At 39.0% G+C, this 16,403-nt stretch overlaps 1 protein-coding gene across 1 annotated transcript; it reads right to left on the bottom strand.

The window, feature by feature from the left end:
- Window positions 1-1,662: 1,662 nt before the first annotated feature.
- LOC127624892 (CAAX prenyl protease 2-like) lies at window positions 1,663-15,932 on the bottom strand. Its single transcript, XM_052099840.1, is given in 8 exon segments — window positions 1,663-1,719; window positions 5,937-6,070; window positions 6,073-6,129; window positions 8,937-9,104; window positions 9,219-9,300; window positions 15,314-15,397; window positions 15,588-15,702; window positions 15,832-15,932. Coding segments are annotated over 8 exon segments (798 nt in total).
- Between the last annotated feature and the right edge of the window lie 471 nt (window positions 15,933-16,403).

The raw sequence follows: 16,403 nt of genomic DNA, 5'->3' as shown, positions 1-16,403 counted from the left end.
TTCTGTCATCAGTTGCTCACACTGCCAAGACAAGGTTTGTAGCCAAAGTTGAAGCACTGCAAATGAATCATCATGATTACTTCTTTGATACAGTATCAATAAAAGCCACATATGGGACATACAGTACTGAATATACCAATAATTATATATATATATATATATATATATATATATATATATATATATATATATTTATTTTTTTATTTTTTTTATTATTATTTATTTATTTATTTTTTTACTAGTTTATCCATGAAAAGTTTTATTTTCCTTTATGGCATCAGATATTTGAGAGCAGTCTCACCATGAGCACTTCAAAGACAGAACTCCCCACATTGTTTTCTACATCTCCATCCTCTTTTTTTCAGTCTTTATACTTCAGAGTTTAGACAAAAGCTAGTTATTTAGACTAGCCTCTTCCATCCCTTTCTCTCTGCTACCTGCTTTTTCAATTATAGTTTCTGACTGTAGGATGCTTTGGTCTATAAAACCATCTCACTCAGGATGCTCAGGCCAGGTACGAAAGTCTACAAAGACTTCCACTTTCTTTATAACCTAAACCCCTTTCTGACTGATGATGTATATAGCATATGCTGGCCCCATTGTGACTGATCTTTATAGCATCTGCTCATTCTCCCTCTGAAGATTTGCTTACTTGGATTGAGAAACCTTTCTCTTTCACATTCCTAAGAGGCTTCCTCCCTGCTCTGGTTGAGAGCTTTGTTCAGGTCTCTCAACAGCTACAGTAATTCTTTACCAGTAGCACCAAATAACAGAAACCTCACCGAATATCAGAACCTTTTCTCAGTCTAGACAGCCCAAAAATAGTTTGTGAAGACCAGAACAAAAACATCTTTTGAAAAGAAAAACAAAAAGCCAGAAGCTTTAAGTGTTTGGTGTCTGCTAGTTAGTCTATGATCTTAAAGTCCTCCCAGCATCTCTGAGGTCCCTTTGGAGTAATAGCTTTGGTAGGCTTAGTGTTTGGTTACACCACTAATATGCCATCCTATGCAGTTCCATAATATTTAGTAACATTTTAGAACTAGTCCCATGCTATATTTTCCACCTTACTATTATGCAATAACATATATCTGTCTACACACAGTTGGACCTTAGAGGGAGAGCAGTAAAGGCCACCAGGAGAGGTGTAGGGGTTAATGAGAACAATCTGGAAGCTTGTGATGGTACATTGAATGATGTAGACCATTTTTAAGCAGGCGGCCGTGATATGCCAAGATAAATTAAACGAAATTAAAAAGAGAGAAAAACCATCTGCTTTGCTATGGCCTTCAGCAGAGCCTTTCCCTTGCACAAACCTTTGACACATTTTACCTTGAGGCATCCAGCAATGATAATGAGCTTTACAAAAACAAGGTGTCGTGTTGAACTCTCATTCAATATGTGCGTATGAATTTAATAGGTTCCATCATTTGTTTATTGACTCCGAGTGCCAAGGCTCTCCCCTGCAGCGGCCTCTGAGGAGGAGGCACCAGCCGCTCATCATTCATTAGACATACTGAAACTATTTGTCAAGACCATGTGGCAAACTAATTCAGGAGAATGTATTCCCTAGAATTCAACTTGAGAAAATGCTACTCAATTACTGCCCTGGCTTTCTCATCTCGCTGAGCTGGCCAAGAAACAGCCCGCTCCCTGTATACATTTTTACAGAAGGCCCACTCCACCTGAGTCTGTCTCAATCTTGAATTTCTCTCCAGAACACTGGCAAACAACAGAAATCTTAGAGAAGATTCAACAAGTTCCCGTTATCCGTGTCTCAAAACATGAAGGAAGAGGACTTGGTAAAGTCTAGCGACAATGTTATTTCACAGTAGAAATCTTCAAATGTTTGATCTGTTTGTGAAACCATGAATGGAATTTTGTTCATAATATTCAATATAAGAAGATAGGGAAATGCAGGAACAAGTTAGATCGCTTGTGATGAGTGTTGTTTTTCATCTACAACAGGACTTCTGAACAGACTTTCTAAACAATATGACGCTCTTTGATATAACAGTGGAAACAAAGAAATACAATTGAAGCAGAGAAGATGAAAGCGTTAAAGGTCTGTGTAAATTTGTAGCAAAAACTGTTTTACCACCAGGAAATTGTAACCAGCTTGTCATTACATTGAAAAATTCCCCTTGTTGTCTTTAAAGATGAAAAATGTTGCCTTTCTAAATAACATTCAATTCCCTTGGGTCAGTATCTCACTATTTCCTTGCACACATGAGAGAATGGGCATGGGAAGTCAAGGAACATTGCTTAAATGGCGCAACAGTATTTATCAGTAATCTAGGTTCACGGTCCATGTCTTCAGGCTTTCCAAACATTCTGAATAGGAGGGACATTTGGCAAGAATGCCATTCTTGATTAATCAATTACTGGAGATCCCAGGTCTATAAATATATATTAAAACTAATCTCTTTGGTAGTAAACACAGCATACACTCAGCCAAAGTCCAAATGACACATGCTTATGAGGAAAAACAGAGCAAGAAGTCTAAACCAGAAGAGAGTGCTGGTGGGAAACGAATAAAAAGATAATCAGAAATTCCAGATTTTGCAGGCTAAAGGGCTATAAAAGAAACCAATAAAGGTGAAAAGTTCTGGAATAGGGAGAGAGGGATGATATAAATGATGTAAAAATGTATGAGGTGAAGTAAATCTCAGTGTTTCCATGATCTCTGGCTGTCTTGATGAAGGCAGCCCACTGACCTCACCCAGACGTTGAATCCAATATTCTTCTAATCCAATTTCTCCATAAAATTAAAACAGTACGTTTTTTTCAATGGAAAGTTCTTACTTTGTAAAATTGCACCGTGTGTTTCAGTTGGTCGACAACTCTCGTGGTGGGCATTGATAGCAGTTTATGGTTAATACAAAAACAGAACATCTTTGATACAAAATGACAGATAAATCACTCTTGCACAAAATAAAACAACATTTGGTTTCAGAATCCACCAACTAATGCCATTTTTCACCAGCACTGACGGTTTTGACATTTACATTGCCAATGGAAACCATATATTCACATAAGGCCAATGAAACACATATATGAATATAAAACAGGAGAATGGTGAATGCATTAAATATGGTCAAAATTTCCAGGAGCCGGGGGCCTGGGTAGCTCAGTGGAAAAGTTTGCCAGTTCGAATCCCAGGGCGTGCTGAGCTACTCCAGCCGGGTCTCCAAAGCAACAAAATTGGCCCGGCTGTTAGGGAGGGTAGAGTCACAAGGGGTAACCTCCTTGTGATCACTATAATGTGGTTCGCTCTCGGTGGGGTGCGTGGTGAGTTGTGTGTGGATGCCGCGGTGGATGGCGTGAAGCATCCAGACTTGCTATATCTCTGCGGTAAGGTGTTCAACAAACCACGTGATAAGATGGTTGAAGGTCTCAGATGTGGAGGGAGCTGAGATTCGTCCTCCACCACCCAGATTGAGGCGAGTCACTACACCACCACGAGGACATTGGGAATTGGGCATTCCAAATTGGGAGAAAATAAAAAAATAATAATTCCGGGAGCCAAAATATCATGGGTAGGCTTCAGATTATCAAAACACAATGACTGCCCTTAGAATTACATTGGGCCCCTAAACGCTAATGGTCAGCCAGTGTTCTTGAGGGTGGCAGTTACTTATCACAGAAAATCATTGACTGCCTAAAGTAAGAGATTCTGGACTTTTGGTGAGGCTTCTCTGGTAAAACAATTTCATTTTCTGAATACCTAGTGTCCATACATAACTTTCAATGAAACCTTTTAATTTAAATTGAGAGGCAAGACTGACTCCCCTTCTGAATTCCTTCACTCCATGCTGCTGCCCCGAACCTCTATTCGAGGCTCAGTGCAGATGAAGCAGAGGGCAACAGTTCTGTTTAGAGAATGGTAATAAATCTCAGACAGCCCTGTGTGTCCCGCCGCGCTTCTCTTGTTACGGCTCCCAGATAAGTTGCATGTGGGTTTCCACTGGGCCTCAAGAGGACTCTGGAATTAAACTTTCCTGGAGTCTCAGTCTACTTCAGCAGAACCATTCTGAGCACGCCAAACACAGAGAGGAGAAAAAGAGTCGATCGGCTGACACGTATTCAGAGTTTCAGGCACTCTCGAACTCATTGTTTGTTTTTTTGTGGACTTTTAAACTAAATCATTTTGATTAGCCTGTAGTATTGATTGGCAATCACTGTTGGAAGACTGACAGCTGGTAAGCACATGCTTGATGCCCACCATCTGGTTTGAAATCAAATACTCTCAAAGAACAACATTCCACAGAAATACATACTTGGCATGAGTCACCGTATAGAAGACTTCTTTGTGCTATGATCTGAGCTTCAAAGTTTCAAAGGCAAAACCTCAGGAAATGTTGTTTTTGTACTTGAAGGGAATGTCTGTTTTTGCACTGTTTAACTATTATAGTTTGCATGTCTTTGGAAAAAGTACACTGTATTAAATAAAACAATTATACATTTAGAGCAGAAAGTTAAACCAGTACGGTGTTTGCAGGGAGATTCAAGTTGCTGGTAAATTCCAGCAAATCTATGCTCCAAGAATATCTGTAAGGGTCTTGCCAAGATTCCCCATAGTATTAGCATAACTGAGGATCTAACACCTGAGAAAGTAAAACACCAGGATTTTCAGGTATTTTCAGCTCTATGTATCTCTTTGCTGAGTAATGTACTTCAAATGTATGTCATATCCATAAATAAAGAAAAAACATCCGGAGCTACTACAGCGTGTGTATATGTGCGGTGATAGGGGTGGTAGTAGTTTGAAGGTGAAACCTTATAGCCACAACAAATGAGCAACATTTCAAAAAGGCAATCCTCTGGGGAATCAACCGTTTAAAAATAAAGAAACCTTGAACCTTGAAAAGTGTAGTACAGTAGTTTGTTAGATAGTGTTATCCACTCTATATCCACATCCACACATACTGGGGCATTTTATAATGGATAGTGGTAATTTAAATTTCGAGGAAGGACTTTATGCTGGTAACAATTCTAATCTCTAATACCATGGTTTATTTGTCTGCTAGCTAAATTGTAATAGTCTGACACTGTTTGACTTTATCTGATATGACTAGCAATCGTTATGTCTAATGTCATCTTTGCTTAACTTTTGTAGCACTATTTATTTTAAAACAATTGTTTTCAATATGTCAAAACAACAGCGGAAGATATGCCACTTACCTACATAAGGCATATTTTTCTGATATGCATATTTTTCTTCCTTTTATTATTTATGTATTTATTGAGGGGAGGGGCAAGTTTTGTTGTCATTAGTGACATTCGATCTGATAAGATGATCAGAACCATGAAACCACCGGTTCTCCTCAAACCATTAGATTCATCCGTGTAGAAGAACAGAGCCAGAGCACATCTCACATAATTACCAAAACAATGTTCCACCGCAAGTAACTTGAAGTTCTATGCTTCAACCACTAGAGGGCCAGAAGTTACATAGTGTAGCTTTAAATACAATGATACCAAAAATATAATCAGTCTTTGACTTTAGAGTGCATGGCAGAGAATGCTGAAATGTGTTTTGAAAATCCAATGGTAAATCTCATCTGCTATGCAGGATAACATCTGGATTTAATTTAACAACATGACAGCTGGTAACTGTATTTAAATTATTTTTTAAGGGGAAAATGGGCTGAAGCATGGTTAAGAAAAATAAAACAATTGACTGAATGAGAACTTGATAAGTACCCCAAATTGAAAACTGTCACCACAAAAAAGCAAAGAAATTTAAAATCAGTCATTAACTTAGCATCTACACTTAGAAAATAGCCATGCTTCATTCATTTTATTACATTCATTAATAAAAGAATGATTACTCTCAGGGTGTGATCTCTTTGTCATGTCATTGCTTTTAGACTTTTAAAATACATTTCCAGCCAGGTATACGTTGAAGTGCCAGGGGCAGACGGAGCGAGGTGTACAGTAAGCAGTAGACTACAGCTGGGAGTCATTCCATAGATAGCTGGATATGTGAAAGGGAAGAGGAGGATGGTGAAGAGCAGAACACCCAGCTGGCAGGAGAACAGGATCATAGGCCTCTGCGGGTGTTGCAAATGGACAGAAAACCTGTACAGTTGCAAAATAAGTGGCACAACACGGGCCCCACCAAATGACCTAATGGTGTACATTAAGATATTACAATCTATTGTGTGATGCAAGCTGTGGCGATTTCTCAGGACCAGCAAAGCCTTCTCTGCTGGCGTAACGTACCTAATAAATACATATTTTTTCATCCTTTCATTCTCATTCACCTTTTTGCCTATGTATTTTCAATCGTTTTCCTCTCCTAATTCATCTACAATGAATAGCAAAAAAACAAGTTTATCCAATCAGAATTAATCCCTCAATGCTTATAAGCAAAGCGTGTCGGCTGTTTCACAAATCGCATGCTCCTTAGCTGAAGCACCGCGTGTTTCTGAGCTCCACCCTATCAGGCCTTTCTGCAGAATCCCTCAACAGTGCAAATAAATGGGCATCAAAAGTCAGATTGTCAGATTAATCAGCCAATGAGATTGATTTATTTGTTCTTGGTGGGTGTGGTCTTTAGGATATGTCCCAGTCCAAGCCTTATAGCTGGCCTTGAGTGCCGCAATCATGCTTTAAGCGATGTACGTAATTTGAAAGCGAAGAGCGTAAGAGCTTGCTTAGGAGATGGCTGTCATCACTGCCTCATCACCATTAAGAAAGTTGTTCCGCATGATTGTGCAACTGATTAATTAAACATGAAAGGAGGGCTGATTTTAACTTCAAGCAAATTGGTAAGTGCTTTTTGCATTGTTATAGCAAGAGCTGGAGCACTTAATGTCATATTAAGTTTGGAAAAGTAACCATGTAACCTTACGAAACTAAATTTATTACAAGCAACATTAAATCGCAAATATTATTGGAGCTTTTTCTTCATATTAGACCTCCTTGTTTCTGGCTTTCGTGCATGGGCATGTTTTTAAAATGTCAATTGGTATTATTAGTTGATTGCCATTTAATGTATGATACAATGTCTTATTCACTGTGAAACTGTGTTTTCTTAATTGCATGAATCACACTGAAGGCCTAGACTTAAAATACATGGGCCGCCACTGGATGCAAACTACATAAGAGTTGTATTTATATTTGTCATGGCTACTCATCTGTAGGGTTGGTATCGTTTCAATTTTATCGGTTCCGATTCTGGTTATCGAATCCGGTTCTTATAGAATCTTGGTTCCGATTTCAATAATATTTTTATTTTTGAAAAGAGCAAATACTTCAAGAACAAAAATGTGCCTACCTTTTATTCTTGCCACATTTAGGCTATAACCAGTAAACTGCCAATTGTGACAGTTCCCCTTCATTTATACAAATTAATATAAAAAATGTTTTATAAGGAATGATCAACAAAAACAATTACAAACCAGACTTTTAAAGTAAATATATCACAAAAAATTGAATGTAACAAAATATGTAACAGAGAGCTATTGGAAGCAGCAACAATGTCTGCCATGCAAAGTCAGCAATTTATTTGAAGAAAAATCAGCATGTCTGCCTTCTCCGGAAGGATGCATGACCTCTCTGGGCTAACTGTATCCCCAGCAGTAGAAAAAACCCTCTCACTGGGGGTAGAGGAGGCCTGTACACAAATATATGAGAAGGCTAGGTCTGACAGGAAAGGATACATGTTTTTCCCAATTCCTTCTGCTACCACTGCCCTTGTTTGTGCTTTGTAGACAGCTTTTGTTTTAAAGACTTTCTGATTCATCTTTCCCTCAGTGACATAATGTGCTGTAACTGTAATGTAATGGTCCTGGCCAATGCTTGTCCAGCAATCACTGGTAATTGCTATTTTTGCTGACCTTTTCAAGATCTGATTTTATTTTTGTATTTTTCTATGTTGTACCAGGCTGGTATCAAGTGATTGGACAGACTATCCCTGGAGGGTGGGTTGTATTTGGGATTTAGGGCCTTGATCATCTCCCTGCAGAGAAAATTTGCACTTATAATGCTACACCTACCGAATCATAGTTTACTGAGGAATATAATGTTCTATTAACTAGCTCTGATTCTGATGTGCTATGAGACACAGGAGAATATCAAACAAAGCTAATGTCCATTGATATTGCTGTGAAAAACTGAGAACCTAATCAAGAATGCATTTTACAATCAACCATAGCAAAAGGATGTAACCCCTTCACCACAAATCTTGTCAACACCTGGTGACATTCATCCACTTTCTCCTTGCTCATTTTCCCCTTCGTGGCTAAAGTGAATGGAGTTTCTGGCTCTTCAAATAAAGATTGTATCGATTACATCATTACTCTATTGATCTCTATTTTAAACAAAAAAATCTCAACAAAACAACATTTTATACAATGATTCTCATGCGAATGTCTGCTCATCTTTGTTTTGTACCTGAGGGTGAGATGCTACTGCTAATATTAGCTGTATATGGTGCGGCAAGCACAGTGCATTCCTTTAGATTCACACCATGTTGAAGTAAATGCTTCATCATATTGGAGGTGCTTCCTCCCTTGCACGAAATCCTTTTACTGCAGGTGTTGCGTTTTGCGGTGTTGTTATAAATTTTAGCGTAGCTTAACCAAACTTTGCAGCGTTTGCAGTGGTCAGACTCAGACTAATGAACTGCGCTTGTGCGTAATGAAATTAGGTCCTTGTAGCAGGTCCTGGCAGATCAATATGACAGTAAAATGCTCACTGCCATTCACCTGGTGAGCATGATTAATAAAGTTAGGAACCGAAGTGAGGAATCAAAATATAAAAAAGGTATCTTATAGAATCCACAGTTCTTGGAAATTTGGAACTGGTTCTAAAATGGAACCAGTTCTCGATACCCAATCCTACTCATCTGTCCTTATGAATATGAAGGCAGTGTAAGCTCCAAACACTGAGGTATAAGTAAATATTACCATCTTGCTTTGTCAACATACCCATGCCAAAGAAGAGCGGACTGATTATGATTGCAACAGTTGGACCAGTGAATTGCACCAACATAGGAATCATGCAAGCTCGAAATACAAACTCCTCTGTCAGTGGGGCCAACACTTGGTTCCTCAGCCACTGCAAATCTTTCACACACTTGCTCCAAAACTGAGAATATGATTGCAGTATTACATTGCAGTGAAACCTTACAAGCAAATATATTCAGATTCAACACACAAATATAAAAAAATAAGTAAATACTTTTTATTTGTATATTTATTTTTCATACTCACTAAACCCTGCTTTAACATCCTGGAAGTATCGTCTTGGGCTGTCAGTTGCTGACTGAGTCAGAGGTCCAAGAAAATGCACCTGTCATCAAGTTAAATAAATAATTCCACAATAGAAAGATAGGGGAGTCATGTGATGTTATGTGAGTGGAAGCAGCCTAGTGGTGTTCTCGGCTACACTTTGATACAATTATCCTTTCAATCAACATTACTTCAAATGTACTTAATTTTTATTGTTAAACTGTGCAGGATGTTGAAAAATATGAAATCATCGGCCTGTGGTGATATTAAATAGGATTAATGGTCACACACATCTAACGCCTCTCAAGAGCAAGATGGGATGACAACGCGCGAGGAGTCACATGGCACCGTGCAAGGGTCGGATGTGTGCATGGCAAGCACTTTGCTAGTTTTAATACTTTTAATGTCATAAACCGGTCTCTATACACTCTGATTCTTAACTGTTCTTGGAAGACAATATGTCAAAGAATTAAAAATCCTCAGGCTCTGGAGACATTAAAAGACACGTTATGACCACATTATGTGGTCAAGCTGAAACCCCGCACAAAAGGCCAAAAGCTCGGGACTCAATTTGGCCAGTGCAGTGAAAAAGATTCAGTGTCAACTGTTGAACATGACGGCAATGCTGACGAAGGTCATTGCTGACTTGGAGGATCTTGCTGTATTACGTTGATCGATCACTGCCATGGAGCTGAAATGTACTGAGATGGTTACAAGAGTGTCAAATGTTGAGAAACGGCTCGATTATCTGGAGTCATCGGACAGGGAATTAGCTGCTAATCTGCTAGCAACCAAGACAGACTTGGAGTGTGTCTGGGAAAAGTTGGAAGACCTTGAGAATCATAACTGGCAAAACAACTTCCAAATTGTTGGAATTCCTGAGGACGAAGAAGGCCGAGATACAGTGAAATTCCTAGACGGGCTCTTCCCGAGTCTCCTCAACATAACAGGCCATAAGCTGGAAATCAAGTAAGCTCACAGGGTTCTGGCTCGGAGATCTGCAGAGGGAGACAGGCCAAGATCAATTCTGGCCAAATTTCTGAGATCATCCAATAAAGATCTCGTGTTACATGAGGTGAGGTATAAAGGAAGGCTTTCTTGGAAGAGCCACAACATTTTCTTGTTCCCAGACTTTGCAAATTCGACAAGAGAGAAACGTGATCGATTCAAGGAATGCAAGAAACTCTTACATCAGTGGAAGGTCACTTTTGCACTGATGTTCCTGGCCAAATTGAGAACAGATACTAAGGATGGCCACAAAATAATGAAATGCCCACATCAAGCGATGACCTTCATAAAGTCAATGGAATGAGTAAGTCATTGTGCGATACTCTATGCAGCCGAGTGGACCTGACTCACTGAACGTTCACTTGACTGTCCGAGGAAACTAAGCGCCTTCTTTATTTGTTTTTGTGCTGGTTCCGCCTAGCGGCTGGAGTTTGTTTTGTGGTATAATACTCATTCGGGACAGTTTGTGGATGAATCTGCATGTTCTTTGTGCTCATGCCTCCTATTGGTTGGAGTTTGTTCTGTGGAATATTTCTTGCAAAACATTGGAGTGATTAGGGTATTTGTTGCACTCATGTAATAGCCGAGTGGGCCTAACTCAGTGAACATTCACTTGACTGTCCGAGGAATATAATTTTATTTTTGACACACAATAATTTTTTTTATAATATGTAAAAATGTCAAATGTGTGGATTGTCTCTCTCCATGTGGAATGTGAATGGGTTGGGGCACCCCATAAAAAGAAGGAAGGTTATTTATTTTCTTAAACGTAAGAAATATGATATTATGTTTCTTCAAGAAATGCATCTTTCCCCGCGGGAAGCCGAACGTTTTGGGAAGATATGGGGTGGACATATTTTCTTTAGTGCTAGCTCAAGAAAGAATAGGGGAGTCATTACATTGATAAGTAAGCATCTACAATTCAAATGTCTCAAAATTATTAAAGATATGGGGTGGACATTTTTTCTTTAGTGCTTGCTCAAGTAAGAGCAGGGGAGTCATTACATTGATAAGAAAACATCTAAAATGCAAATGTCTCAAACAGACTAAAGATAAATTAGGAAGAGTCAGTATTGTTTTAGCAGAAATTCACGGGCAACGGTTGATATTGGTAAATATTTATGCACCTAACACTGATGATCAGAGCTTTTTTATAGATCTTGAAGGGATGTTGCTGGCACCCCTCATGATATAATATTGGGAGGAGACTTTAATCTACTGATGGACTCAGTCCTTGATCATAGTGAAGCAAAAGTGTGAAAGCCCCTTAGAGCAACACTGATGCTTCATAGGATGTGTAAAAATCTTGGTCTTACAGATATTTGGAAACTTTTAAACCCATCTGGTAGGGACTATACATTTTTTTCATCAGTCCATAAGATTTATTCTAGAATAGATTTTTTTTAAATAAGTCCCTCATTTCATCTGTTGTTGATAGCTCAATTGGAAAAATTTTAGTCTCAGATCACACCCTGGTGTATCTCTTTTGCAAAATCCTGAATTACAACAAATGTTAAAGACTGAATTCAATGTTTATATGGAGATCAACTGGTCCTCAGTATTATCTGTGAGTGTGGCTTGGGAGGCACTTAAGGTGGTTCTTAGGGGTCAGATCATACACTATGCCTCATTCATCAAAAAATCCAAAGCACGAGAACTCGTGGAGTTGGAAGGGAATATTAAAAGTGCAGAGGCAGAGCTGAAGCACCAAATGTCATCTGATGGCCTCAGAGAATTGACCAGATTGAAATACAGATATAATACTATTTTGTCATGGAAAGTGGAGGTTTAGTTATTCAGAGAAAGACAGTCATACTTTCAGTTGGGGGACAAAGCAGGGATGCTTTTGGCTAGATCAGCGTTTCTCAACGGGGGCGGTACCGCCCCGTAGGGGGCGTTTGGACAGTGTTGGGGGGCGGTGTGAACGAGGCAGCAGAGAGGGGGGCGCTCAGGCACAAATGGGGGGCATTACTCAGAGGTACTCAACAGGTGGCCTGCGCAAAAGTCTTTTCAGCTCTTCTCCTTAGCCTATGTCTTCGTCTTGCTCTGATTACTGCTGCCACTTCACCAGGAGGATATGCCAGGAGAGCCGCTTCTAAGTTACACATGCTTTTAAGAGGCGGAGAATTTTCAGCGCAAAATAGAGGCACGCTTTCACCGGCTTTTTCTGTACATAACGCGGAATACATAATTAGGCGCATAATTAGTGCTCAGGGCTCACACTAATGACCGTAATTAATAAAAAAAAAGTGGCTGTTTTTGACGTCGTTTTTTCTTCGGTTCAGTTCAGGTGGCCGAGCTGTTGTCGTCTTTGTTCGTCATTTGAAATCACATGACCGTTTGTAGGCTATTCAAATTTGAAGCCTAGTATATATTGCCTAATTGAGTGCGCAAACGACCGCTGCTTTTTCATTGGCCATTTAGGTTAGTTACGTTATTGTTCACGTGATTGGTTCATCTTCAAAAAATTTGTGTGTGAGCCTGAATTTGTTTGAATTTCTAAATACATTTGCAATACCTTTCAAACAATCCATGTGATTTTGCATTTTTTTCCAAAACAATATTACTCAACTTGAGGCTTTTACATGTAGTTTAAATACAATAAGAAACTTCTGTTTCAGTTTTTATTTTTTACCAAAAACTCAGGCTTCAGGTATCAGTGTTGCAATTGTTTGGCTGTAATAGTATTTCTGGAGTGTTTTTGTTTTTTTTGTTTTTTTTTTAGGGGGTGGGGCGTTAAGAGGATCATGAAGAGGTCAGGGGGGGCGTTTGTTCAAAAAAGGTTGAGAACCCCTGGGCTAGATATATAAAGCAGAGAGAGTCTTTTTCTACCATTCCCTCAGTAAGTTCTGCTGATGTTGACATTTTTACCTCTGCCATTGATATTAATAATGCCTTTAAAGAGTTCTATAATGTGGTTCGCGCTTGGTGGGGTGCACGGTGAGTTGTGCGTGGATGCCGTGGAGAATAGCTTAAAGCCTCCGTATGTGTTATGTCTCCGTGGTAACGCACTGAACAAGCCACGTGATAAGATGCGCAGATTGATGGTCTCAGACTTGGAGGCAACTGAGGTTGGAAATTGGGCATTCTAAATTGGGGAGAAAAAGGGGAGAGATAAAAAAAATATGTCTAGGGATGCAAGGGTATGCCTTGTTCAGTTTAAGATTTTGTATTGTTTCTACTGGACTCCCTCTAGATTGTTTAGATTTGGTTTAAAAGACACGCCTACCTGCTGGCGATTTCAGTTGGAGGATGGAGACAAAGCCCATGCTCTGTGGGTTTGCGCAAAGATTCATTGTGGTAGTAATTGTGGATTCTGTTATTTGTAGATTTCTTTCTTTCCCTTTGTTTGTTGATTTTGATATGTTTGATTATCTCAAATATTAGTTTTTGTTTGTTTATTTATATGTGTGGTAGTGAATGGTGGACAGATCTTTGAAGCTCCAAAAAGGACATTAAGGTATTATAAAAGTAATCCATAAGACTCCAGTGGTTAAATCCATGTCTTCTGAAGTGATATATAGGTGTGGGTGAGAAACAGATTCATATTTAAATAAAAACATTTTTTTACTGTAAATCTACTTTCTCACATTCCGCCTATGCATGTTCACGAGAGTTCTTCTACTGTTTTTTGCAGATTCACATTTTTCTTGCATATTGCCACCTGCTGGGCGTTTGAGCTAATATGATTTGTTTATTCTTTTCCTTTGCTTTATCCCTCCCTTTTTCTTTATTCTGCCCAGTAGGTGGCAAATTGGCAAAAAGAAAACTTGGTCCTCTCATGATCACACAATGGAGGGCTGTTGAAAGTGTAGATCTGTAGTAAAAATTACTTAAATATTGATCTGTTTCTCATCCACACCTATCATATCGCTTTTGAATATATGGATTTAACAGCTGGAGTCGAATGGATTACTTTTATGCTGCCTTTATATGCAGTTTGGACCTTCAACATTCTGACCACCATTCACTTGATTAGGTGCTTTTCCACTATCGGCCCAGTGTGAGTAAGGGCTATAAGTTGTCCAGCGGTGGCCAGTAGCCTCAGACGTCGAGCCTTGATACCAAAATCTATCTGCGTTTCAACCATCAGGTAATAGCCCAACAGCGATGCCGTAAAACCCGCCCTTATTATGCCGCCCATTTCACAAGCAAGAGGGAAGCTCAAGCTGAGCTAACTTGTTTTCTAGTTATCTTGAATATCGAGTTTATGTCATATGTAAACATAAGTTATCTAGCAAGATAAGTTAGTATTGACAACTCACTGACTGTAACTGCCATGGTGTCCCAAGTGGTCTCTCCACTAACAGCGGGACGATGTCCCAGCACACCACCCATGATCTCGAACCATGAAAAGTTCTTCCTGTGGGCACTGCTTTGTCCATTGTGCATTTTAACGGATTTGTACTGTGCCCGCAATTTTTTTCATTTTTCTCGAACCAAGTTCGCCTATCTTGGTGCTGAAACCTCTGAGCTGAAACTCTGCCTTTGATTTTGATGCTGCCTCAATCCCCAGTTGGCCTTGTTTGGCCCAAGGTTAATATGCCAGCCAAAGGCCGTTGGCCATTGGCCCAGAGGAGGCATGATGAAGTCCCGGAAGTAACAGTGGGAAGACAACTGGCCTGGCACACACTAGCACTCCCTCATTTGGCTTGAGAGTGGAAATGCGACTATTGAATGAATCAACGAAGCTGAGATGATCTTTTAAAAATTGTTGTTTGTGTTCAGCAGAAGTAAGTATGTCATACACATCTAGGATGGCATGAAGGTGAATAAATGATGAGAGAATTTTAATTTTGGGATGAACTATTCCTTTAATGTGAGAATTTTCATTTTTGTGTAAACTATCCTTTTAACTTGCCAATAGTGACTAGACAGAGGTACTTAAGTTGTGGAAAAGTTTCTGATTCAGTGCTAGATTTTTTAGGTAACCAATAAAAGGTAAAGTAAACCTTTTGGTTTGCTGGCCTGATTCTTAACCAGCAGACAACCAGTATACCTTTTATCGTACATCTCCATGCATTACAAAAAAAAGTAGATTAGAGAGTGGACAGCATTAGCATTACCATTTTAAGGGTTAGTGGCAGCAGAGCGGAAGGCACAAAGCCCTCTAGACAAAAGCCCTGTAGTGCCAAAAAGGGTGGTCTTGGCTATGAGAAGTGCAAATATACCCCATATCAAAGAAGAGAAGCATTTTGGGGTATTGGTATCAGATTAAGATGTTCAAAATAAATTCTCAATTTGAAAATTCTCAATGAATTGGTGAAAATTAAATGAGATGGTGAATAGCATTCAATGATATGGAATACATGATGAGGGGCTCTCAGCCCACACACTCACCCTGTCTTTCATTGAATGTGTCCATGCCCAAACAACTAGTGGAGAAACAGCTGACACACACAGAACACTGGATAAACGCTTCTTTATTTTGTTTGAGTGATCCCTAAAGAATGTACTGTACACAAGTATATAGGATCATAAACATTTTTAAACTGCATCAGCGCAATTAATTATCTACATTTAGAGAAATAACAGGACTTTGTTTAAGTACAGACACATTTTCATCTATCTGGGTAAGTTGCACCTCCCCACATACAAACAGCCAAGAAGTAAACAGGGAATAACAGATATGCAACATTCTCCCTCCCAGATGCTTTTGAGGATGTTGTTCTTGACTGATGACATTGGCCGTTATTCCAGAGAACCATCTTCTAACATCCTGAGTAGAAAGAAGATAATGAGTTTAGGCTGCTTTCAGACCATAAAGTAGTCACAATGTCCAATATTTTAGCATACTTTTTTTCTGTTGAGCTAGCCTATATATGGATGTATTTATCAACTATTCTTAAAACAATTAAATTTTAAGTAATGGTTTAAAATAATTGAGGTGTGTATATAGACTTTTTTTTGCAACTTTTTCCCCCTGGAATGTTAGGTGGCTCAGACTAATTTAGATATTTAAAGCTATTTAGAGTCAGTAAGTTTTATTTTAAGGCAAATGTTCAGGCCTTTAAAAGTCATAATAGGATGTTGAGAGGTTGACAGTAGGGTTTGTGTTAACTGAAAATTCTCTGTCATTTAACTTTTTTTTAAAACATTGGCAGAAATGTTTAAATGCTGTCTGTCATTTTGACAAATAATAAGACAAAATTTTCA

This window comes from Xyrauchen texanus, chromosome 31 (assembly GCF_025860055.1).
Source record: "Xyrauchen texanus isolate HMW12.3.18 chromosome 31, RBS_HiC_50CHRs, whole genome shotgun sequence".
Taxonomy (NCBI): Eukaryota; Metazoa; Chordata; class Actinopteri; order Cypriniformes; family Catostomidae; genus Xyrauchen; species Xyrauchen texanus.
Note: the sequence above shows the minus strand (reverse complement) of the source record. Positions and strands in the feature narration are given on the sequence as shown.